Source organism: Octodon degus, unplaced genomic scaffold, assembly GCF_000260255.1.
Source record: "Octodon degus isolate 3935 unplaced genomic scaffold, OctDeg1.0 scaffold00002, whole genome shotgun sequence".
In the NCBI taxonomy this organism is placed as follows: domain Eukaryota; kingdom Metazoa; phylum Chordata; class Mammalia; order Rodentia; family Octodontidae; genus Octodon; species Octodon degus.
Window position 1 is genome coordinate 2,516,686 of NW_004524578.1, and position 20,007 is coordinate 2,536,692.

Here is a 20,007-nt window from a genome sequence, read left to right on the forward strand (position 1 = left end):
TGCGCCGGTTACGCACAGCACTCGAGCCTACACTAACGCTTTACTCAGGGGACATGGATCGTTTTCCCAAGGGAAGGACAGAGACATATACATGAAAATTCTGCTTAGTTAAAAATAGGATTGGGGTCAGGGACTTAGCTCAGTAGAATAAGTGCTTGCCTGGTAAGCGCAAGGACCTGAGTTCAATCCCTGCTTCCGCAAAAAAAAAAAAAAAAAAAAAAAAAACAGGATTGTGAAAGACAAAGATCAAGACCCCAGAAGGGGCTTCTCCTGCAGACAGTGGTGAGGAAGAGGCAGGCCCTGTGCCCTCGGGTCAGCCTCCAGGCCAGCTCTGGCTCCTGGCCAGTGTGCTTACATTAGGCCTGGGCCTCGGCCGAGCTCCAAGGACTCACCTCAGCCCAGAAGGGAGGGCCTCGGAGAAAGGGCCCACTTCCCCCCAGAGACTCGAAGACACACCTTGCAATCACGGATTGGTGTCTGTCATCATACTGTGGAAGTCTCAAATAAGACAGTACTCAGGAATTTTATTATAAAACAGAACAGTCAAATAGCTTACACATTAATATGTACATGACATTCAAATATATTACAGCTTTAATTTATGGACAGAAATATCCTGTTTTTTCTTTTTCTTCTTTTCTGGTTTTTTTGCATCACTGATTTGCATTTTTACTTGATCTTGTAACTTAGCAAAGAATGCTTGAGACGACTTCAGGGCCTTGTCCTTTCCTTCATCCTACAATTAAAAATGATACATGCTCATGTCACAAAATGCACCTACGTGAGGAAAGTACAATATACGTGTTTATTTTACATTTACACCAATATAAATGTGAAAAGCCTGGCATTACACTCTGCACCATAAGCATCAAGGTACTTCACACATCCTGTGCTGCTGGACATTCCTGGAACTGCCGGGAGAAGGCGAAGGCAGGCAGCAGGACCAGGCCTGGGTTACGGAGGGGCTCTGAGGCCACGCTCGCCGCCAGCCAGCAGCCTGCATCTCCCCGGCGGCTGCATGAGCCCCGGCTCCTCAGCTGGCCATCTGCTGCCCCCCAGCCCCCAGCAGCTCTCCCTCCACGCGCGCACTTGCCTTTAACAAGGATGCTTTGCCGGCTCGGGTCAGCTGGTTCAGCTTCTCCGAGGCGACCGCTTTGCTGCACTTCCCGGCTTGATCTGGGTTGCTCTTCTCAAGCAACTTTCTCCGCCTCTCTTTTGCCTTTATTTTCAAACGCTTTTGATATTTCTTTTTCCTGCGTTCTCTTTTCTTGTCTGTAGCTGTTTTCTCAGCAGCTGTTTTTATATCTCCAGCTTTATTTTTCTCCTATTAAAGTAAGACATACCAATTAATCTCATATACTAGCCTCAGGGAACTGGAACAGGAAACTGCACGCACAGTAGCCAACAGCCGTTATGTCCACGTCCCATGGTGAGGAGACAGAACCAACTCGCAGGGACAGTTCAGTGCCCAGGGTGACCCAAAGGCAGTGTGGGCTGCTAGGGTCTCAGTTCAGTTCCAGTGACACGAGCGCACGATGACATTTAGACATGGGCACAGGCAACAGGGATGTCGCAGAGGCCATCTCAGCACTATATGCTAATGACAGGCTCTGAGGGGCTGAGGTCAGCTGTCCCTGGAGACCCAGGAACAGGGTGAGGGAAAAGAGGACCACTCTCCTGCCCTTTGCTCCTCACCTGCCGCCCATCACCAAGCCTTACCAGGCCTGTCACACGCAGAGGTGACAGAGGCTCTGACAGGAGGGGTGGCTGCAGTGCAGGGAACCAACTAAGAGGAAAGAAGATGGCCTGCTGCTGAGACGGTCAGGAGGACAGGGCCGCGTCGCCGACAAGGCGGACGCTCCGCTGTGGCCTGCACCTGCCGAGTCCAACTTCTTTTAACATCCCAGTGCTCTGTTCTACTCTAGATTTCTTTGCAGCTAAGTGTCACACAGACGAAATAAGCAGGGAAATGCTGATGTAAAGTACTGATGCTATGTGACAATAAAAACAATTTTCTTAAAATGACATCTGTTGGTATTCATGTTGGATTAAAGCAATAACCGGAGGCTACTGAAAAACTTATTAATACTCATAGTTGCAACTCATAACAATGCTTGTATATAGGAGACTTTTAATTTTGAGGCAGGGTCTCACTAAGTTGATAAATTGCCCCGGTGGGCTGAATTTGTGATCTTTCTGCCTCAGCCTCTCAGACCACTAGCATTACAGGTCTATGCCATGATGCCCAACCAGGAGACAGGTTTCTCAGTACTTCAACATTATTGGTTTGATTTAGCCACGTGATGCACTCAGAGGAGACTGGGTCCAGAATCACCAAACTTCCCACAAGGCCAAGTTCCCTCTATGAGGGGGAATTTGCACATGACCTAGTCTAGTACTTTAAATCACCTCTAGAACATTTATAACATCTAATACAGTGTAACTGTTAGGCCAACAGTTGTTATACTGTATTGTTTAGGGACTAATGACAAAAGAAGTCTGTATACATTCAGCATATAATCTCAATACTGCCCATCCGTGGTCATTTAGATCCATGGTCAGAAGGGACTCAAGAGACAAGGAGGCCTGACTGTACCAAGAAACTGCTGAGACACATTAGAATAAAAACTGCAAACTCAAGGAAGACAGTGTGACATACACAGAGGCCCAGCTACCGTGAGCTAACGTGTAAGCAGACATGGGCTTCTTACCTTGATTTCCTCAGGGGCTAGGAGGGCCGCGTCACTGACGCTCACGGGGGCCACTTCCTCCATTGCTATTGCTGGCAGATTGGACACCACTTTAATCTCTGGCACCGGCTACAGGATACAAAGCATTTAAAGGCAAGTCAGAAGTGGTCCAAGCATAAAATATATGAAATGCTTTAGGGAGATTATTGCATTTATTTCTACCCCTGTGCACGACAGTTCTGATTCAAACACCAATTCCTTCATCTGCACCACTTACACCTGCAGCCATGCACATGGACAGCCTCAGACAATCCTACTGTTTAATCAAATGCACTGACTACTGTTAATATTGCCTATCTGTGGGTACAGAACAAAAGCTAACTTTAATAAAAACATGGAGAAAGAGGAAAAAAAAATGCTTTGGGAATAAATAAAACTAGATACTTTTTTTTTAATTTTATTTATTTATTTATTTATTTGAGAGAGAGAGAGAGAGAGAGAGAGAGAGAGAGAGAGAGAGAGAGGCCAGCTCAGCCCACCAGGGGGCGGGCTGGCTGGCATGTGGTGCTGGGGGATTGAACCGCGGTCCCTGATGCTTTTGCTAAGCTTGTTCTAAGTAGGTGCTTTAGACCACTGAGCCATCTCTCCAGCCCTAAAACTAGATACTTAATGTTTTAATCTTCCAGTAACTGAAAACGTGTCTTCATAAACACAAACATGAAATGTTACCAGACTACTCTTTAAAAGGAGAAAAGAATGTAAGACCAACTGGAAAGCCTTTTTTTTTGCTCCTATTTGAAGGACCCAGCCAAGAAATGCAAAAGCTAAAACAGGTTTCAACTACTTGCAGTAATAAAAGGTGTTTTGTTTTGTTTTGCTTGTACAGGGTCTCACTGCGCAGCCTGGACTCACAGTGATCCTGTTCTCAGCCTCCCTCGTGCTGGGATTACAGGCGTGCGCCATCACCCCTGGACTCCACGGTGGGCCAGCACAGCCGGGGGTGGGGCCGGCATGGTGTGCGGTGCAGGGATCAAAACCTGGCCCCTGCACTTGCCTAAGCAAGTGCTTAGTCGCAGTAATAAAAGGGCAGTGGCAATTTTTTATTGCACTTACACTGCATTCTTTTTTATCTTGTTCTCAAAATTCCCTGGGTGGGGCACCGAGGGACAGAGGACAAAGGAGCAGGACTTCAGATTCCTTTGGGGCCAGACACAGGGAAGGGATGAGGCATGGGAAAGGGGAACAAGATGCGGGAGCCTGGGGCTGCAGGGTGACAGGTTGCTGCCTCCCGCGATCGCAGCCTTGTGCTGGGCAACATTCACACCGACCTCGCAAAGGAAAAAAAACCCAAAACATATGGCAGCCTGGATCCTAAGTAAGAGAAAATGTCAGAGTGTGAAAGCAAGCATTTCTTCTCCCGGACGCCAAGTCAGTTATGCACGAGGAATACTGTGCCCTTAGTACAATTTAAAGAGAAATGTGTAGCAAATGGAGATAGTCCAATACAGTAACAACAACAACCAACAGCCTGTGAGCTGGTGTGTACAACACCGACCTAAATAGAAGGAGAGGAATTAATCAAAGGGAATCTCTACTGGCCATTTACATTTCTCAAGAGGAAAAGACAAGAAAGGCTTTTCCAAAGGAGACCAAAGACGCAAACACATTCACTCCTCAAAACTATGTCTGAGTGCGCCCCCACATCACGGGCTGGCGCAAGGCAGACAGCAGGGGCATGGCACATCCACGGTAGGCTGGCCTGAGGACAACTGGAGCCCTGTCAGGGTGCCCTGCAGCAAAGGGGGAGCGGGGATAAATGCAGGACATGGTAGCCTGCATTCAGGAAAGGGCCGGGTGTAAGGAGACGGCCTGCGAAGGAGGAGCAGCCACTGAGGCAGGGCGAGAGCAACTCCAGTGGGTCAGGAGGACCTCGGCCTGCTGAGGAACTAGAAGACCAACGTGGCCGGGGTAGCAAACTAGGAAGCCAAAGAGACAGGAAGGAACTATGCCAGACAGCCCGGCAAGGCCCAGAAAGCCTTGTGAGGTTTGCAGAGAACGACTTTCACAGTAAGACCTGCTGGCCAGCCGGGGTTCAGATTTTCATCCCTTCATTGTTTATTTCACACCAGCCAGTTCTAGGCACTTGGGGAATCTAAAAACAGCTCTCAGCTAAGCATACTAGTGCCTGCCCATAATCTCAACAAGAGGAGGCCAAAAATGGGAGAATCCCAAGTTTGAGCACAGCCTCGGCAATTTAGTGAGACCCTATCTCTGAAGGGCTGGGGACTGAGCTGGTGCGAAGGCTACTGGTTCAATCCCCAGCACCATCAAAAGAAAGTTTCTTGCCATCAACAACTTATTCTCATGTAAATCCCACTTTGATTTTTAAAAAAGGCAATAAAAGTGAATTATACAACAGCTATTTAATTATTTGGCTTTTCTTTTTTTTAAATTTATTTATTCATTTATGTGTGTGGGGGGGTGGCCAGCTCAGCCCACCAGGGGGCGGGGATGGCTGGCATGTGGTGCTGGGGGATTGAGCTGTGGTCCCTGTGCTTTGCTAAGCTTGTTCTAAGTAGATGCTTTAGACCACTGAGCCATCTCACCAGCCCCTACTTGGCTTTTCTGAGATAAGTTCTTTTTTGTAGCTCAGGCTGCCCTTTAACTCACCATATAGCCTAAATTGTCCACAACTCATGGTAATCTTTTGGCCTCAGCCTACTGAGTCCTAAAAATTATAAGATTGAGTCCTAAGATTATAGGCACATGTCACCACACCTGATTCCTCCCTCCCCCCTCGATTTTCATACAACAGCTTTTTTTTTTTTGAGACAGGGTCTGGATATGCAGTATGGGCTGGCCTTGGGCTCACTTCTGTAGCCCCCCAGGCTGCTCTTGAACTCATAGCAACCCCCTTGTCACAGCAATCCTGTCTCAACCTCCCAAGTGCTAGGATTACAGGTGTGTGCCACCACATCCAGTTTGTTTCAGGCTAGCGTAGCATACCCAGCAGGGTACAGCATATGGGGAGCCAGGAATCAAACTCAGGACCTTGCACTTGCCGGGTAGGTGCCTATGCCTCTAAGCTATCGCCCCAGCCCCCATACAACAGCTCTTAATCACAAAACGCCAGAAGAAGACACAACTAAGTTTTTCCATTTTGCAGATAAGCAAACCCAGGCTTAGGAGGTAGGAGCAAGGGCCAAGTACTAATTATTTTAACTCCAACAAGTCCTAAGCCTCCATTTGCAAATGAAATAGTTATATCTGTTTCAGTGTTTTGTTCAAGTTCATTCTGGGCAACTTAGTGACTTACCAAGAACCTGTCTTAAAATTAAAAATAAGGGCCAGCAAGACAGATCAGTGGTCTAAAATGCCTCTTAGCCAAGTTGAGGCATACTCAGGGACCGCGGTTCGATCCCAGCACCACGGCCACAATAATTAAAATAAATAAAAAAATTAAATAAATAAAAATAGGGCCAGGCATGGTGGCATACATCTATAATTGCAGCACTTGGGAGGCTGAGGCAGGAGGATCACTGCACTTTTGAGGCCAGCCTGGGTTACAAAATAAGTCCAAGACCAGCCTGAGCTATATAGTGAAAGCCTGTCTCAAAGAAACAAACAAAAATATCAAAATTAAAAATAAAGTTCATGGGCTGGTGAGATGGCCCAGTGGTCTAAAGCACCTACTTAGAACAAGCTTAGCAAAGCACAGGGACCGCGGTTCAATCCCCCAGCACCACATGCCAGCCAGCCCCACCCCCTGGTGGGCTGAGCTGGCCACACACACAAATAATAAATAAATAAATTAATTAAAAAAATAAATAAATAAAGTTCATGTAACTCAGTGCGAAGGCCCTGAGTTCAATACATCCCTCTCCAAGAAAGAATGAATGCGTGATTAGGTAGGTATCATCATGGTCCCTGCAGCCCCAGCTACTAGGGAGGCTGAGCCAAGAGTAGTCCAGGAAAGTGTCTCACAGAAAACTTTCAAGACAAAACAGCATCAATGTACATAGAGGACCTAAGATGGCACATAGCAGGCACCACACAGTGAAAACCAGGGTCCCGAGGCAAGGGCTGCCCAGGGCACCACTGGAGGTCAGGCTGTGTCGGCAGGCACAGACAGGGTCACCAAGGACCTGAAAATGAGTACTCCTCACAGGAGCTCCACCTGTACTCACAGGGACTCACGAGGGGTTCTCACCCTGTAACCAAGCTATGAGCCCCTCTCCCAGACAAAGCTCAGTGCTAACATCACAGCTGCTCCGCTCACATACTCACCGCATCCCACGCTTACCGGTTTGGGGATGAAGTGGAAGTTTGACAGCGCATCTAATTTTAGGAAGAGAGAATCCATCATCTTCTGAATTTCTACATGCTCTGGATTTTCTTCTTCTGCAGTTTTTTGCTTAAGAAATAAGTTCAACAACATCACACAAAGGGGCTTTGCATGTATCACAGACAAAACCCAGAGAATGTATTCCCAATTTCAGGGCTCTCAGCACCACGGCCTTACCTACAAAGAACATTCAAAGGGTAAAGCCAAAGGTATCAGCACCATGATGGGGCCAGCACCTACCGAGGAAAACACGAACTATGTGTTTTAGAACCTTAGTTACCTGTCACCTGACATTTAGATCTTATAATTTAATTCCCTTTGTGTTTACTTCTTGTAAAAATTTGTTTTAAAAATCATGTATTTATTTATTTAGCACAGTGACTCAGTATGCAGATCAGACTCGGGAGTGATTTTCCTGTCTCAGCCTCCCAATGGCTAGAATCAGAGGCATGCACCATTACGCCTGGTTTTGGGGCTGGTGCACCCCTTAGCTATCTCCCCAGGACCTCTTTGTATTTACTTCTGTCAACAAGTAATCCACTTCCTTTAAGAAGGCCACTATTTTCTTTCTTTCTTTTTTAGTTCTTTTTTGAGGCAGGGTCTCACTATGCAGTTCCAATGGGCCTTGAGCTCACTCTGTAGCCCAGGGTGGTCTCAAACTCACAATTCCTCTTTCCTCAACCTCCCAAGTACCGGGATTATAGGCATGCACCACCATGCCCAGCAAGATGGCTAAAGTTTCTTTTTCCCCCATAATTTTATTGATAAACAAATAGCAATGAGACAGTTTCAAAGCAAATTGGTAGGAGGCTAAAGTTTTTTTGAAGAGGAAAAATAACGTGTTGGTGAGGAAGTAGAGAAAATGGAACCCTCTGCACTGTTGGTAGGGAGGTAAAATGGTGTGGTGCAGTGTAGCAAGTGTGGCAGCTCCCCAAAGGTTGAACAGCATCAGCAGTCCTGCTGTAGACACATACTCAAGAAAATTAAAGCAGGCACTCAATACATGTGCAATGCCCCAGAGCTGGAAACAGCCCGCCAAATGCCCATCAGTGGAAGAGAGAACATGCCGTGGAACATCTATACGCACAGTATTCTCTAGTTACATGAAAGCAAGCATCGACATGACACAACTGAAAACGTTACACTGTGTGAGAATAATGCCATCACGTATCCCATACCCTACACAGGGAAGCCCAGAGCTGGACACAGTGCAGGGGTCTGGGGGTGGGGCAACGGCTTGGCGGCAGGGCTTCTGAGGCCGTACAATGTCTCCGGACTACACCGAGGCTGTGCTTGCAAGGCACTGTACTAAATGCTCCTGGGTGCATTTCAGATCATGTGCACATTACGTCAATGAGGGAGAGAAGAAAGTGTCCACGTAGACGTCACATAACAATCCAAGTACCAAGGCACTTTTCCCCTTTCATGTATACATCACTTGTTAAAAATCTGTACTGACTAATCACATGGAAAGAACTAGCAGGAGCTTTAATTCTACTAAGAAGAAACAGTACATTTCTTACTTTTTCCCTGCCCCAAAAGCTACAGTAACTTTTTGCTTTTCTTTTTTTTTTAATGACAAGGTAGGGACTAAAAATAGAACCAGGAAGAATAAGCCCTTTTCCCATGACAACAAAAATACACACTCGCAGCCCAGCCACTTCCTGGTACCATACTGCTACAGCTTTTACTATTTGAATCTAAGTCACTTTTTAAAAACTCCTATGGCACAGTGCGTGGGTGGTATGTGCCAGTAGTCTCAGCTACAGGAGAGGCTGAGGCAAGAGGATCCCTTGAGCCCAAACGTTTAAGACCAGCCTGGACAACACAGCAAGGCCTATCTCAAAACAAAAACAAAAAAACCACAGAAACCAGCCTGAACATATCCTTTCACCTCACTAGGCAGTGACCTCTGTGAAATCATGTATTTGACATGATTTTCCTGATCCATGTCACATATACAACTGTGAGGTCACTCCTATTGTCTGCCATCACTTTGCTTACTGCCTCTAGTACAGTATCAAACTTGAGAGCCGCGCATGGTGGGACACACTTGTAATCCCAGCATTCACAAGGCTGAGGCAGAAGAATCACTGAGAGTTCAAGGCCAACCTGGGCTACAAAGTGAGCTCAAGGCCAGCCTGAACTGCACAGAAACCCTGCTCAAAAAACAAACTTCAGGAGACACTGATCTTTGGCCCCAAACTATGTCAAAATGGGATGGGTTTAGAATTAGTTACCTAATTGATACACTAGAACTCCAAGTCTGTGCAAACTTCAAAACTCAACTGGTTGTTGGCTTCTAACAGGGAAATAAGATTACTCTCACAGAACTGGCATAAACTTGATTGCCTCTTACGGTTAACAAACACTTTTCCATTTTCTGAGTCTCTTTAAAACAGAAGATGTTTGATAATCACCGATTGATGCTGCCTACGTCACCCTTTAACTACTGCCCTGGTATAAGGCAGCCAGGAAGTTGTTGGGGTTTTTTTTTGTTTGTTTGTTTTGTTTTTGGTGTAGAAAGTAAACTTTAATAATTTATTTGTAAAAATTCCACTTTTAAAAGTACTTTTAGCAGTACTGTATACTGTTTAAAAACATTATGCCAAATTAACAGTTTGAAAAGGTAAATCTCAGATTTAAAATAAAGCAAAAAAACAAAGGAATTCATGCTGTTTATACACATCTGAAAAGGTTACATGAGAATAACTACACTATTTGTTCCCACATACAAGTTTCTTTTAAAAATATACTAAAAAAAATACTCCAAGAAAATGAATCTGAACAAATAAGAACTGTTCTTACTTACAGATATATAAATATTAACATGCATACAGATGGCCTTCTGTACATACAGGTGGCCTTCTATTCCAGGTATAGTTGTGTGAATTCAAATATATTGGCACTTGCAGCTAGAATCAAAATAATCCTCTTCTCACACTCCAAGAACTTGTTAGAGTTTGAGTATGACCACATCATCAATACAGTAAAGCAGAAAATATTTTGAATTTGTATGTGTTCACAAAGGGTAAAAAGGACTGAAATATTTGTGAACTCCTATATTTATTCTTTTTTCCACAGCTGATTACTAGTACATTTTCAATAATTAATACATTGCATATTGTTGTCTTAGTGGTTATTCACTGTACAAGACGCAGACCTGATATCCTGTCTCAAACACTACTAGAACTAACCTCTCTATTCATTGAATTAAGAGAATGGAGCTGTATATCTACCCTATTTTCAGTATACAGATACAAAATGGTTGTTCATTTGGAAGAATTTTAATACACATATCTCCACTTCTTCCACATCCATCGCAGCAGCGCATTGTGTGCGGTTGCTGCCTAGGTAGCATTATTATTTAAACTCACAGCAACCTTCCATGGCTTAGCAGAACAAAAATCCATCTAATTCCCAAGCATATATTGACCACATTATCAATAAAACCAACGTAAAGCAGCAATTCAATACTTAATCTTCTTATTCTACTCTTTGGTCAGAGATCATTCTAACATCTAAAAACAAGGATGAACTCACAACTACACCAAAAACATCAGTAACTTCAAAATATCACTGAGAAACTATTCAAAATGCTAGCACTGCATAATATAGCTAGACAGTCACGAGCTGGCTGTGCCAGCACAAGGCGTCCACGGTCTGAGCGCAAGGCAGGCTCCCAGGCCTTCGACCTCCAGCGGGCACATGAGGACCTTGCGCTGCATGCTCTGTCTCCCACCTCAATGAAGTGGCCAGAGCTCAAGACTCTCGGGATTCTAGCAGTCACAACAAGTCTGTTTTCTCGGCTCCTTTCATAATAATAGCTTTCCCTTAAGGCCCCCTTACCTGGTTGAGTTTCATGTACTCCTGCTCATAAATTTCAGCAAGGCTCAGTTTACTCTTCTCCTGGTCTAAGGTTAATCGCTTCTTATATTCATACGCATCCTCTTTAGGTTTTTCCTTCCGTACTACATCATCCCACGCCTGAAAAAGAAATGGTGGGCAGAACACAAGTAAAGAGAAGGGGGAATTTATGCTAGGCTCTTGGACAGTAGCGAAACGAAAGTAATTTTCAACTTAGAAATGACTTTTCAAGTCTCCAACAATAAGCATTAAGAAAACCAAAGTGGGCATTAGCTCAATTATTTTTCTCTGCTTTTCAATTAAACATCCTTTGCTCAGTTACCAATTTTGATTCCACATTTCCCCATTGTGCCTTATTTAAGTCTTATCTTTATTTTCTGTCATTTCAGATAGCAAGATATTCTCCATATTGTACCTCCCCTTCTAGACCCTGTTTTAGACACACACATGTAGCCAAATGTCACACACAAATTTAAAAGCCACTTCTTAGTGTGTGTGTCATACACCTAAACTTCACTCTAAAGTAGCAATTCCCTGCCTCAGCCTTCAGAGAAGCTGGGAGTTCAGAGCACTCCACCGCACCAGCTCTCCAGGGCACTCCTCCGGCTTTGAAATGAGCAATGCCGTTAAGTGGAAAGGAAAAGAACACTACTCCTACTCCCCAGGTACTCTCACATTTCTAAACTCTGAGTGAAACTGAAGTGCAGTTTCACTCGTGCTGACCTGATCTCTTATCCTCTGCTTAATGATGTCCTCTAGCTGGAGGGTGGTCTCCTCTGTGATCACAGGAGCTGAAAGAGTCACAGCGGGCCTGGATTAGGAAAGTGCACACAAACGTGGAGTCGCCCAGCAGCGTCCCGGGACGTGCAGCATCAGCAACACGATAAAACTTGCTGGAAATGAACGTTCTTGGGCCAACCATACAATCCCTGAAGCAGAAGCAGGGGAGGGCAAGTTATGTGTGTCAATGCGCTTTCTGACATTCCCTCAAGCCTGAGAATCATAAAACTAGAACACACTGTTAACTGCTACCATTCCTATCCCATGCACCTGGAGACTTCCCCTTCTTTTCCATTCTCTGAAATAAAATAGAAATTCATTTGATCTTAATGGGTTTAAGAAATATCCTTATGATATGACTAGGGTTTTGGGCTGAAGTTCACAATATCATCAGGCAATGGTTAACAGGATGACACTTGTAAACAACACAAGACCGAACTGCAGTAAGGTAGTCCATGCCTGCAATCCTAGTACTCTGGAATGCCAAGGAAGGAGGAGTCTAAGTCTGAACCTAGCCTGGGCAACTTACCAACTTAGAGACCCTGTTGCAAAATAAACGAGTAAAAAATGTAAAAGGGTTGGGATCTAACTAAATGCAAAAAGCCTGGGTTCAATCCCCAGTACCATTAAAAACAAGAGGGCTGGCCAGATAGCTCAGCAGACTAGAGTGCCTGCTTTTAACTGGGTTTGATCCTCAGCATGCCATGCTGGCCGTGCCCCCGGCGCACACGGAGACTGCGTGTGGTGGCGCATGCCTGTAATCGTAGCCCTTTCTCTAAAGATGCAATCTCAGTGCTTTCAGCCTGTAATCTCAGCACTTGGGAGGCTGAAAACAAGAGGATCACTATGAGTCTGATCTACATAGTGAGACCCTGTAGACCCTGGACTAAACACACACACACAAAAGAAAAAACAAAGCATTATAAGAGATCTGATTATGGAAAAGATATACAATATTATGTCATTATAGACACACATATATCATAATATTATATGTATATCATAGGACTTGTATGATATTCCATTTATATTACCGTTATCGTGGTTCTCAGAAGATAAATAAATGTGCTTATCAGTCAAGTGCTAACACATTAGCAACTCAGAAATGATCTGGAAGAAAATCAAGCACACACAAAAGCGCACATGTGCAGATGATGCCAAAATGTTAACAACCGGTGAATGTAGCTGAGTAACATATAGATGTTCACTATAATATTATTTTCATGTTTTCTGCATGCTTGAAAGTTTTTAAAATAAAAAGGGACTTAGGTAAGTGCAGGGACCAGGGTTCGATCCCTGGTACCACATGCCACGCCAGCTCCGCCCCAGGTGCGATGGAGTCCAGGCACAATGGCACATCCCTGTAATCCCAGCACTAGGGAGGCAAAAATTGGGAAGATCGCTGAGTCCGAGCTGCATAGTGGGACCCTGTGCGCACGCACGCACGCACACACACACTCACCCCTAAAATAAAAAGAGAAAGAAATATCGGCCAAATCTGCAAAGTGCAACCACCAAAGAAACAGAGTGGAAGACTGCAGAAGCCAGGGGCACCGTACCCATGCGGACGGCATGGTCGAAGTGCAGCGTCTCCTCCAGGAGGCTGTTCTCCGGTCGCTTCTGGGCCGTCACTTCCCCCTGAAGCTGCCAAGGCTTTTTTTCCAGTAATTCTTTCTCTAAAGATGCAATTTTTTCATTCATCTAAGAAAGAAATGAAAGAGTTATACATCTATGTAGAAAATAAATTTAGTCCTTTACTTGTGGGAAACAACACTGTAAAAAGTGGAAGAACAAGAAATGCATTATTTTGCAATGCAATTGCTTTTTTCCTAGCACCTTTTTATTCTACCAGTAACTGCTTCCTCCTGCCTAAGGAGTCACAGACAATCTCCCCACGGATGTGAAGTGCCATGGTTTCAGGCACCAGACTCCCTCAGAGGCATCTGGGCATATTTCTGGGCTCTCTCCTATTCACGTGATCTAGATATTTACAAGTCATTGTCAACTTTAATTATTAGAGCATTCTAAAGTTAGAATACCGAATGAATCTGAAGTATAGGTCAATAATATGTGGTATTATTCTTTCCTTGTGGTAGTTTGGATTTTTGTATCAGAGTGGTACCTTGAACTATTTGTGATTCTGGTCACAAAGCCAATTGGAAGAGAACTGAATCAATGGTGAGACTCAATGTTGACCTACAGGGAAGTTTGACTCAGTTCTCACTCAGTTTGTAGCCAGAATCATAGAGTTAAGTTTGTGTGTCAGTGAGAGTGAAATTAGGGAAACAACATTCTTTACAACAGCATTCAAAAAATGAGACTTCGGAATTAATCTAACAAAGGAAGTAAAAAATCTGTACAATGAAAATTACAGTACTTGGAAAACAGACATCAAGGAGGATTTCAGAAAACAGAAAGATCGCCCTTGCTCATGGAATGGAAGAACCAACATTGCAAAAATGGCCATACTATAAAACTATTATACAAATTTAATGCACTCACAATCAAAGTACCACTAGCATACCTGGCAGATCCAGAGAAAATATTTCCAAAATTTATTTGGAAACAGAAGCCACCTAGAATAGAAAGGCAATCCTGGGAAACAAAGACAAGGCAGGAGGCATCACAACCCCTGATTTGAAATTATTCTACAAAGCTACTATAATAAAGCCAATATGGTAAGACAAAACAACTGACCTGAGGATCAGTGGAACAGTTTAGAAGATGAAGACACAACTACATTCTCTGCCTACATGTATCTTAGACAAAGGGGCCAAATATCTTCAGTGGAAGAAAGGTAGCCTCTTTAATAAATGGTGCTGGGAAAATTGGTTTTCCAAATGCCAAAGGCTACAATTAGACCCATGCCTAGCACCTTGCACAAGACTACATTCAAAATGGATCAAAGACTTAAATATTAAAACTGAAACACTAAATCTTCTGGAGGAGAAAGTAGATAGAAATCGTAAGGACATAGGGGTAGATACAGTTTATGAACAAAAATCAAACTGCAAAAAATACCATGGCATCTTAAAGAGATGGAAAAGATTTTCAGGGTGCTGAAACAAATCCAGGGGGAGACTCACAGGATGGCTAAGCAAGACAGACAATCCATGGGTCTGAAGACATCAGGCACAAAGACAAAGAGCTTCTACACCTGGGTTCAAACTGTAAGCTATGGGCTAGAAAATGCGTTGCTAACCTTTTCAAATCAGATGCCTTCAGCATGGCATCTAAATATAACACACTGAAGAATATAGCTGCAAACATTTTGTTTCTAAGGACCATCTAGGATTTTCAAGTAGAAAATCAGCACAGTCAGTGTGAGTACCAGTCAGGTAAAGCATATATTTCTTAAATTCCTAATAATTACCTTCTCTTGTCTTTTTTCAAAAGAGGATTTATTTTCATCAAAATCTTCCTTTACATTTAACATATCTGTATCTTTATTTTCCCCATCATCTGGCAAAGCAAAAGTCACTCTCTTTGAGCCTTCTTTATGCTGTTTATCCTCTTCACTTTCTTCCAGGTCATTATCGTCATCCCTAAAGTAACAAAATGCATATCACAAGAAAATCATCACTTTTCACTAGAAAAAATTTTTTTTCAATAAAGGTCTTTACACCTAACACCACCAAATATTTGGCATCTCCAAAGCCATTAAATTATTAAAGAGCAGAAGGAATTATGGAGGTGAAATGCTATGCAAAAAATAAAACAAAACTGCCCAATGGACACAAATAAATTACTTCAGCAATCTATACTAAAAACGTCTTTCTAATGTTACTCACAAAAATAACATTAGGGATTAGTACTGGTACAGGACCCAAATCAACCACCTTCCTTGTAATTAAAGCTTCATTATTACTTTTTTTTGGGAGGGCAGAACTGAGGATTGAACTCAGGCCCTTACCCTTGCCAGGCAAGCACTCATTCTACTGAGCTATCTCCCCGGCCCCTATGACTTTCAGTGATATTTTTCTTTATCAAATCATCCCTATTGTCCCTTAAATTCAAAGACATGCTTTTGTCCATCTTGAAACTATCTGATAGTAGAGAATATTTGATTTAACATTTTAAGACAAGCTATTTCATAACTATGAGTAAACATGCCTAATCGGGCAATTCCAATTTATAGCGTAGATTAAAAATACTCACGTTTCTGAAATGCTTTCTTCATCTGCTTCTTCTCCAGCAAATTCTTCCTCTTCTTCATCTGAACCCAGCTCGTCATCATAAATATTTGATTTACCTTCATCATTCTCAACTGGATCGAAGTAATCTTTGTATTTCAGATTTCTGGAACTTTTTCCTGACTAAAATAAAAAGATGTAAAAATACATTAAGTGTAAGAGAATATAGATTTTTATTTTTTTGGGTGGTATCAGGGATTGAACTCAAGACCAGGCAGGCACTTAGGCCGCTGGGCTATATTCCCAGCACTTTTTTAGGGTTTTTTTTTTTTTTTTGGCAAAGAAAATATATAGAAACATGTGTATTGTACGTACACACACACACACACACACACACACACACAGTGTTTTCTGACTTTAACACTACTAGCTAATTATAGTTACCAGAACTGGTATCTCTTAACAAATGTAATTGCTAGTTTTCTCTCTTCTTTTTCCCAAACCTTTACCTTACGTTTCTGATTTTCAAATAGCTCTCCATCTTCATCAGAATTAAGGTCTTCAAAAAAGTCAATGTCATCGTCGTCCTCTTCACCCTCCTCTCTTTCCTCCTCTCCTTTTTCTATGGTCTCTAAAAAGGTCTCCATTTCAGATAGTTTAAAGAACTTATCATCCACTATGGACTCTTCCTTTGGCTTCCTGGGAAGTGCATCTTGAACTTTACTCTGCTGTTCCAATTTACTGATATCAAAGTCAAGATCAGAATCTTCATCACTGAAAACTGGGCTTTCTTGAAGATCAGCTATGATTGAGTTTTTAGCTCGCTTACTCCCTTTAGGATTATCATCACCTGTCTCTGACATTTCTTCTTCTTCCAAATCTTGTTCTAGGTCCTCCTGACTAACGGCTGCCACCTCTGAACCATCCTCTTCACACTCCACTTCTTCATTCTCTGGGAGAAGACTGATGTCTTCATCTTTAATTGTTTCACTAACTGCATTCTGAAAGTAGTGTAAAATTGGTTCATTTTGCAATTCCAGTTGTTGCCAAATCTGCTCATCATCAAAATTGTTTATCACAAGTTTCTGTAAACGACTTCCAGGGATGCCACCGTTCTCCACTACTTTATTAAAGTCATAAAGAACTTTTGTTAAAGAAGTAAAGTGTGATGCTAATCCATCTTGAATCCTATAGAAGAGATTAAATGAGATGTAGAATTATAGATAATAATCTCATAGCACTGCAAATAAAAACTTAAGTACAGATTCCAGCTTCCAACAATAGCTTGCTGGTGAGCCATGCTGATTTTACATGAAAACTGTCAACTAATCAGAATCTGCTCCATAGATTTTAGGCAGGAAAAGCATTATAGAAGCCAGGTGTGGTGATGTGCCCCCTACGGGGAGTCAGGCAGAAGGATCGCATGAACTAGAAGTTCAAGGTCAGCCTGGGCAAGATAAGAAACTCCCATTTCAAAAACAAAACAAAACAGGGCTGCGGAGATTGCTCAGCCGCTTAAGTGCCTGCCTCATAAGTGCAAGGTCCCAAGTTCGAGCACCCGTACTGGGAAAAAAAAAAAAAAAATCATCACTATAGATCTACTTCCCAAGAGATACAAAGTGAGTCAGCCTTAAATTTTCAACTCAGCTACATTATATATCATTCCATACATCCAACACTATCTATAGTCAACATTTCCGTTGGCTGGCGTGGTTGGAAATGTCCTCCCTGAGGATGTGATATCTGACACGAGAACTAGAAATAAGGAAATCCTCCTTTACAAAGATTTGGAAACCATGTTTGGGGCGAAAGAAAGAGCAAGAACTTCCTAGGATGGGAATGAAAGTGAGCTTCAGAAACAAACAGACCAGCGGTGCAGCGGAGGAGGCAGAGTGAGGCTGGGAAGGATCCTGGGGGCCAAACTATGCAGGACTCAAAGGCAGGCGTTAGGCCCTGCAGGCCTAATGAGAGCACACCTGAAGGTTTTAAGCAACATGGAATGATGTACACTTAAGAAAGGAAAGCTGGGGGATTGGAAGGTTAATGCAGCTTCCAGGTAAAGGAAGAAGGGGATTTATGCTATGTCAGAGCAGTGAATATGCTAAGTAGGAGCCAGATTCCAAATGTACTTTGGAGACAAAACTAAAGGATGTACAACAGACATTTAAAAAAAAAAAATCAAGAAAGTAGACTGGTTCTTCTGAACAACTGGAATGACAGAAATGCCACATACTGAAAACCTCGTCACAACTTCATAAATCTTACTTTTCAACCAAGTACAAAATGCGTGTAAAGGGAGAACATGACAGCCCCATTCACACTAGGTTCGGCCGGAGGGGAGCACCGGCGAGCGGCAGGCTCACACTTGCAATAAAGTCTGGTGCTAGCGGCGGCGGGCGCCCTTAGGGCTGGCGCTTGCGAAGAGGGGGAAGACTCAGCCCAAGGGAGGCCTCCGAGCGTTATCAGCTGAACTCGGCTTGATTTCTGTGGCACACAACCGAGGGACCCGCTCTGCGCAGCTTCTAATTTTTAAAAACTGTGACAGGGAGCATCAGTGTCCGAAATTCGGAGAGCCGTGATTTAAACTCCCTGTTCCTCTCCCTCCGGGATTGGCCGGCCACCCGCAAACCAGGACTACAATTTGGGCGGCTCTCCAAGCCCGAGACTGGCGTGCTCACGTGAGGAAACACTCCGGCTGCCTGGTGGCTTCACCGATCTCTTTCAGACACTTCTCCAGGGTCCGCCGACGCCAGGTCCGGGGAGCCATCCCAACCATCAACTCCAGGAACTTCGCCACATGCTCCGGAAGAGGGTCGAGAGGAAACCGCACCGCAAAGGTTCCCCTCTCGCAACCTGGAGCTCAGGACCGAAAGTTCCGCGGCTCAAAGGTTCCGGAACCACCTACAGCCGGAGCCAATGACCGCGCGAGAATTTATCACTGAGCATGCGCACTGGGGCAGGGGCCGGCGCCGCGTCTGCCTGGTAGTCCCGCAGGGAGTGACTGTCTTCGGGTTATAGTTCTGGTTTAGATACAACCAGCGTTCTCAAGGACGCAGGGGGAGCGCAGCCGAGAGGACGCCTCCAGCGCGCCCGCCCCCCCCCGCCCCGCCGCCCCGCCCCTCCTCGGGACCAGGACGCTTCCTGGAGATGGCGCGAGCGCTGAGGGCCGCGGCGGCGGGCGCAGCAGGTGAATCCGTGGTCGGGGCGCAGGGCCGGGCCGGGAGGCGAGGACGCCCGGGGGACGAGCGCCGGGGCCTGAGGCGCGTTCCTCCCGCTGTCACCGCCTCGGCCCGAGGGGACCTCGGCGCGGGTCCCTTGGGGTGAGTCGCTGCCCCGGGGCCGCGCAGTCGGGCCAGCCCTCGCGTGTGGGCCGGAGGGGAGAGGCCGGGAGAGAAGGCAGTGCAAGAGGCGGTGAGTGCGCTTTACCGCACGCCGGAAGGGACAGGGGAGACCCCGCAAGGGGCGCGTCCTGAAGGACCTGTGCAAATCCAGACACGTTTGGGGTCCTGCTGGGACCCCTGAAGGTCAGTGGGGCGGAGTCCCGGAGGAGTGTGGGACCCTCGCGCCCTCCCGGAGTGCGCTCGGCCTCCATTAGGGAAAAATACTTTCGGTGCAGACAGATGCTCACGTCCTCTGGCTGTCCCACTTTCGTCTCTTTCTTGTTCTTTTGCGGCTTGCATGAAGGCGAGTATTTCCCTTCCTCACAGATTGCCCTTGGGGAAGAAAGTGTGAAGTGGGCATGCCCCAGAGGGACTCCTGAGCATTTTTGACTGATCTTCCAACTAGTACCTTCAGAAAGTGGTCAAGGGAATGAACTTCTGTTAATGTGAATTGCGCTCCTAAAAAGTGCTTGTTTTCTTTGCCACCTGTTGGAGAGCACGGCCCTACTCACCCTTTGAAGTCCCGTCGCAAACTGAGCCCTTGACTGAGCCTGCTGCCATTGCCCACCACCCGCAAAAGCTCTTAATTATCTAATGTTATAAATCCCGGACACCGTTGAGCCACATGCGAAGACAAAGCGTATCCTAGTGGTTCAGCTGCGTCCACAATTCGTTTAGAGCATGTACATGTATGTGAAAAAGTACTGCCAACAGGCTGAGCACGATTATTGAAAAGGAATAGCCAGTTAACAGGCGATAGTCAAATTATTTTGGTGATAATCCACCCTATTGATTTTTCTTTATTTTTTTTT

At 44.7% G+C, this 20,007-nt stretch overlaps 2 protein-coding genes across 5 annotated transcripts in view; one reads left to right on the plus strand and one right to left on the minus strand.

Moving 5' to 3' along the window:
* Positions 1–492: 492 nt before the first annotated feature.
* Mphosph10 (M-phase phosphoprotein 10) lies at positions 493–18,674 on the minus strand. Its single transcript, XM_004623234.2, has 11 exons — positions 18,494–18,674; positions 16,325–17,003; positions 15,841–15,998; positions 15,056–15,227; positions 13,242–13,383; positions 11,626–11,693; positions 10,885–11,022; positions 6,994–7,104; positions 2,712–2,819; positions 1,094–1,324; positions 493–736 (listed from the first exon to the last, which is right to left on the minus strand). Exons 1-11 carry the CDS (start codon positions 18,589–18,591, stop codon positions 587–589), a joined length of 2,055 nt encoding a protein of 684 aa, XP_004623291.2. The 5' UTR covers positions 18,592–18,674; the 3' UTR covers positions 493–586.
* Positions 18,675–18,753: 79 nt separating this feature from the next.
* Positions 18,754–20,007, plus strand: part of Mcee (methylmalonyl-CoA epimerase) — a 17,519-nt gene continuing 16,265 nt past the window's right edge. The window contains exon 1 of one of the 4 annotated variants that reach the window (XM_023709806.1): positions 18,754–19,002. In XM_023709806.1, the coding sequence (XP_023565574.1) occupies positions 18,963–19,002 (40 nt within the window). In that variant the 5' untranslated portion in view covers positions 18,754–18,962. Of the gene's footprint in view, positions 19,014–19,043; positions 19,136–20,007 lie in introns of those variants that run through there. The other 3 variants (XM_004623235.2, XM_023709802.1, XM_023709803.1) reach the window with 3 other exon arrangements.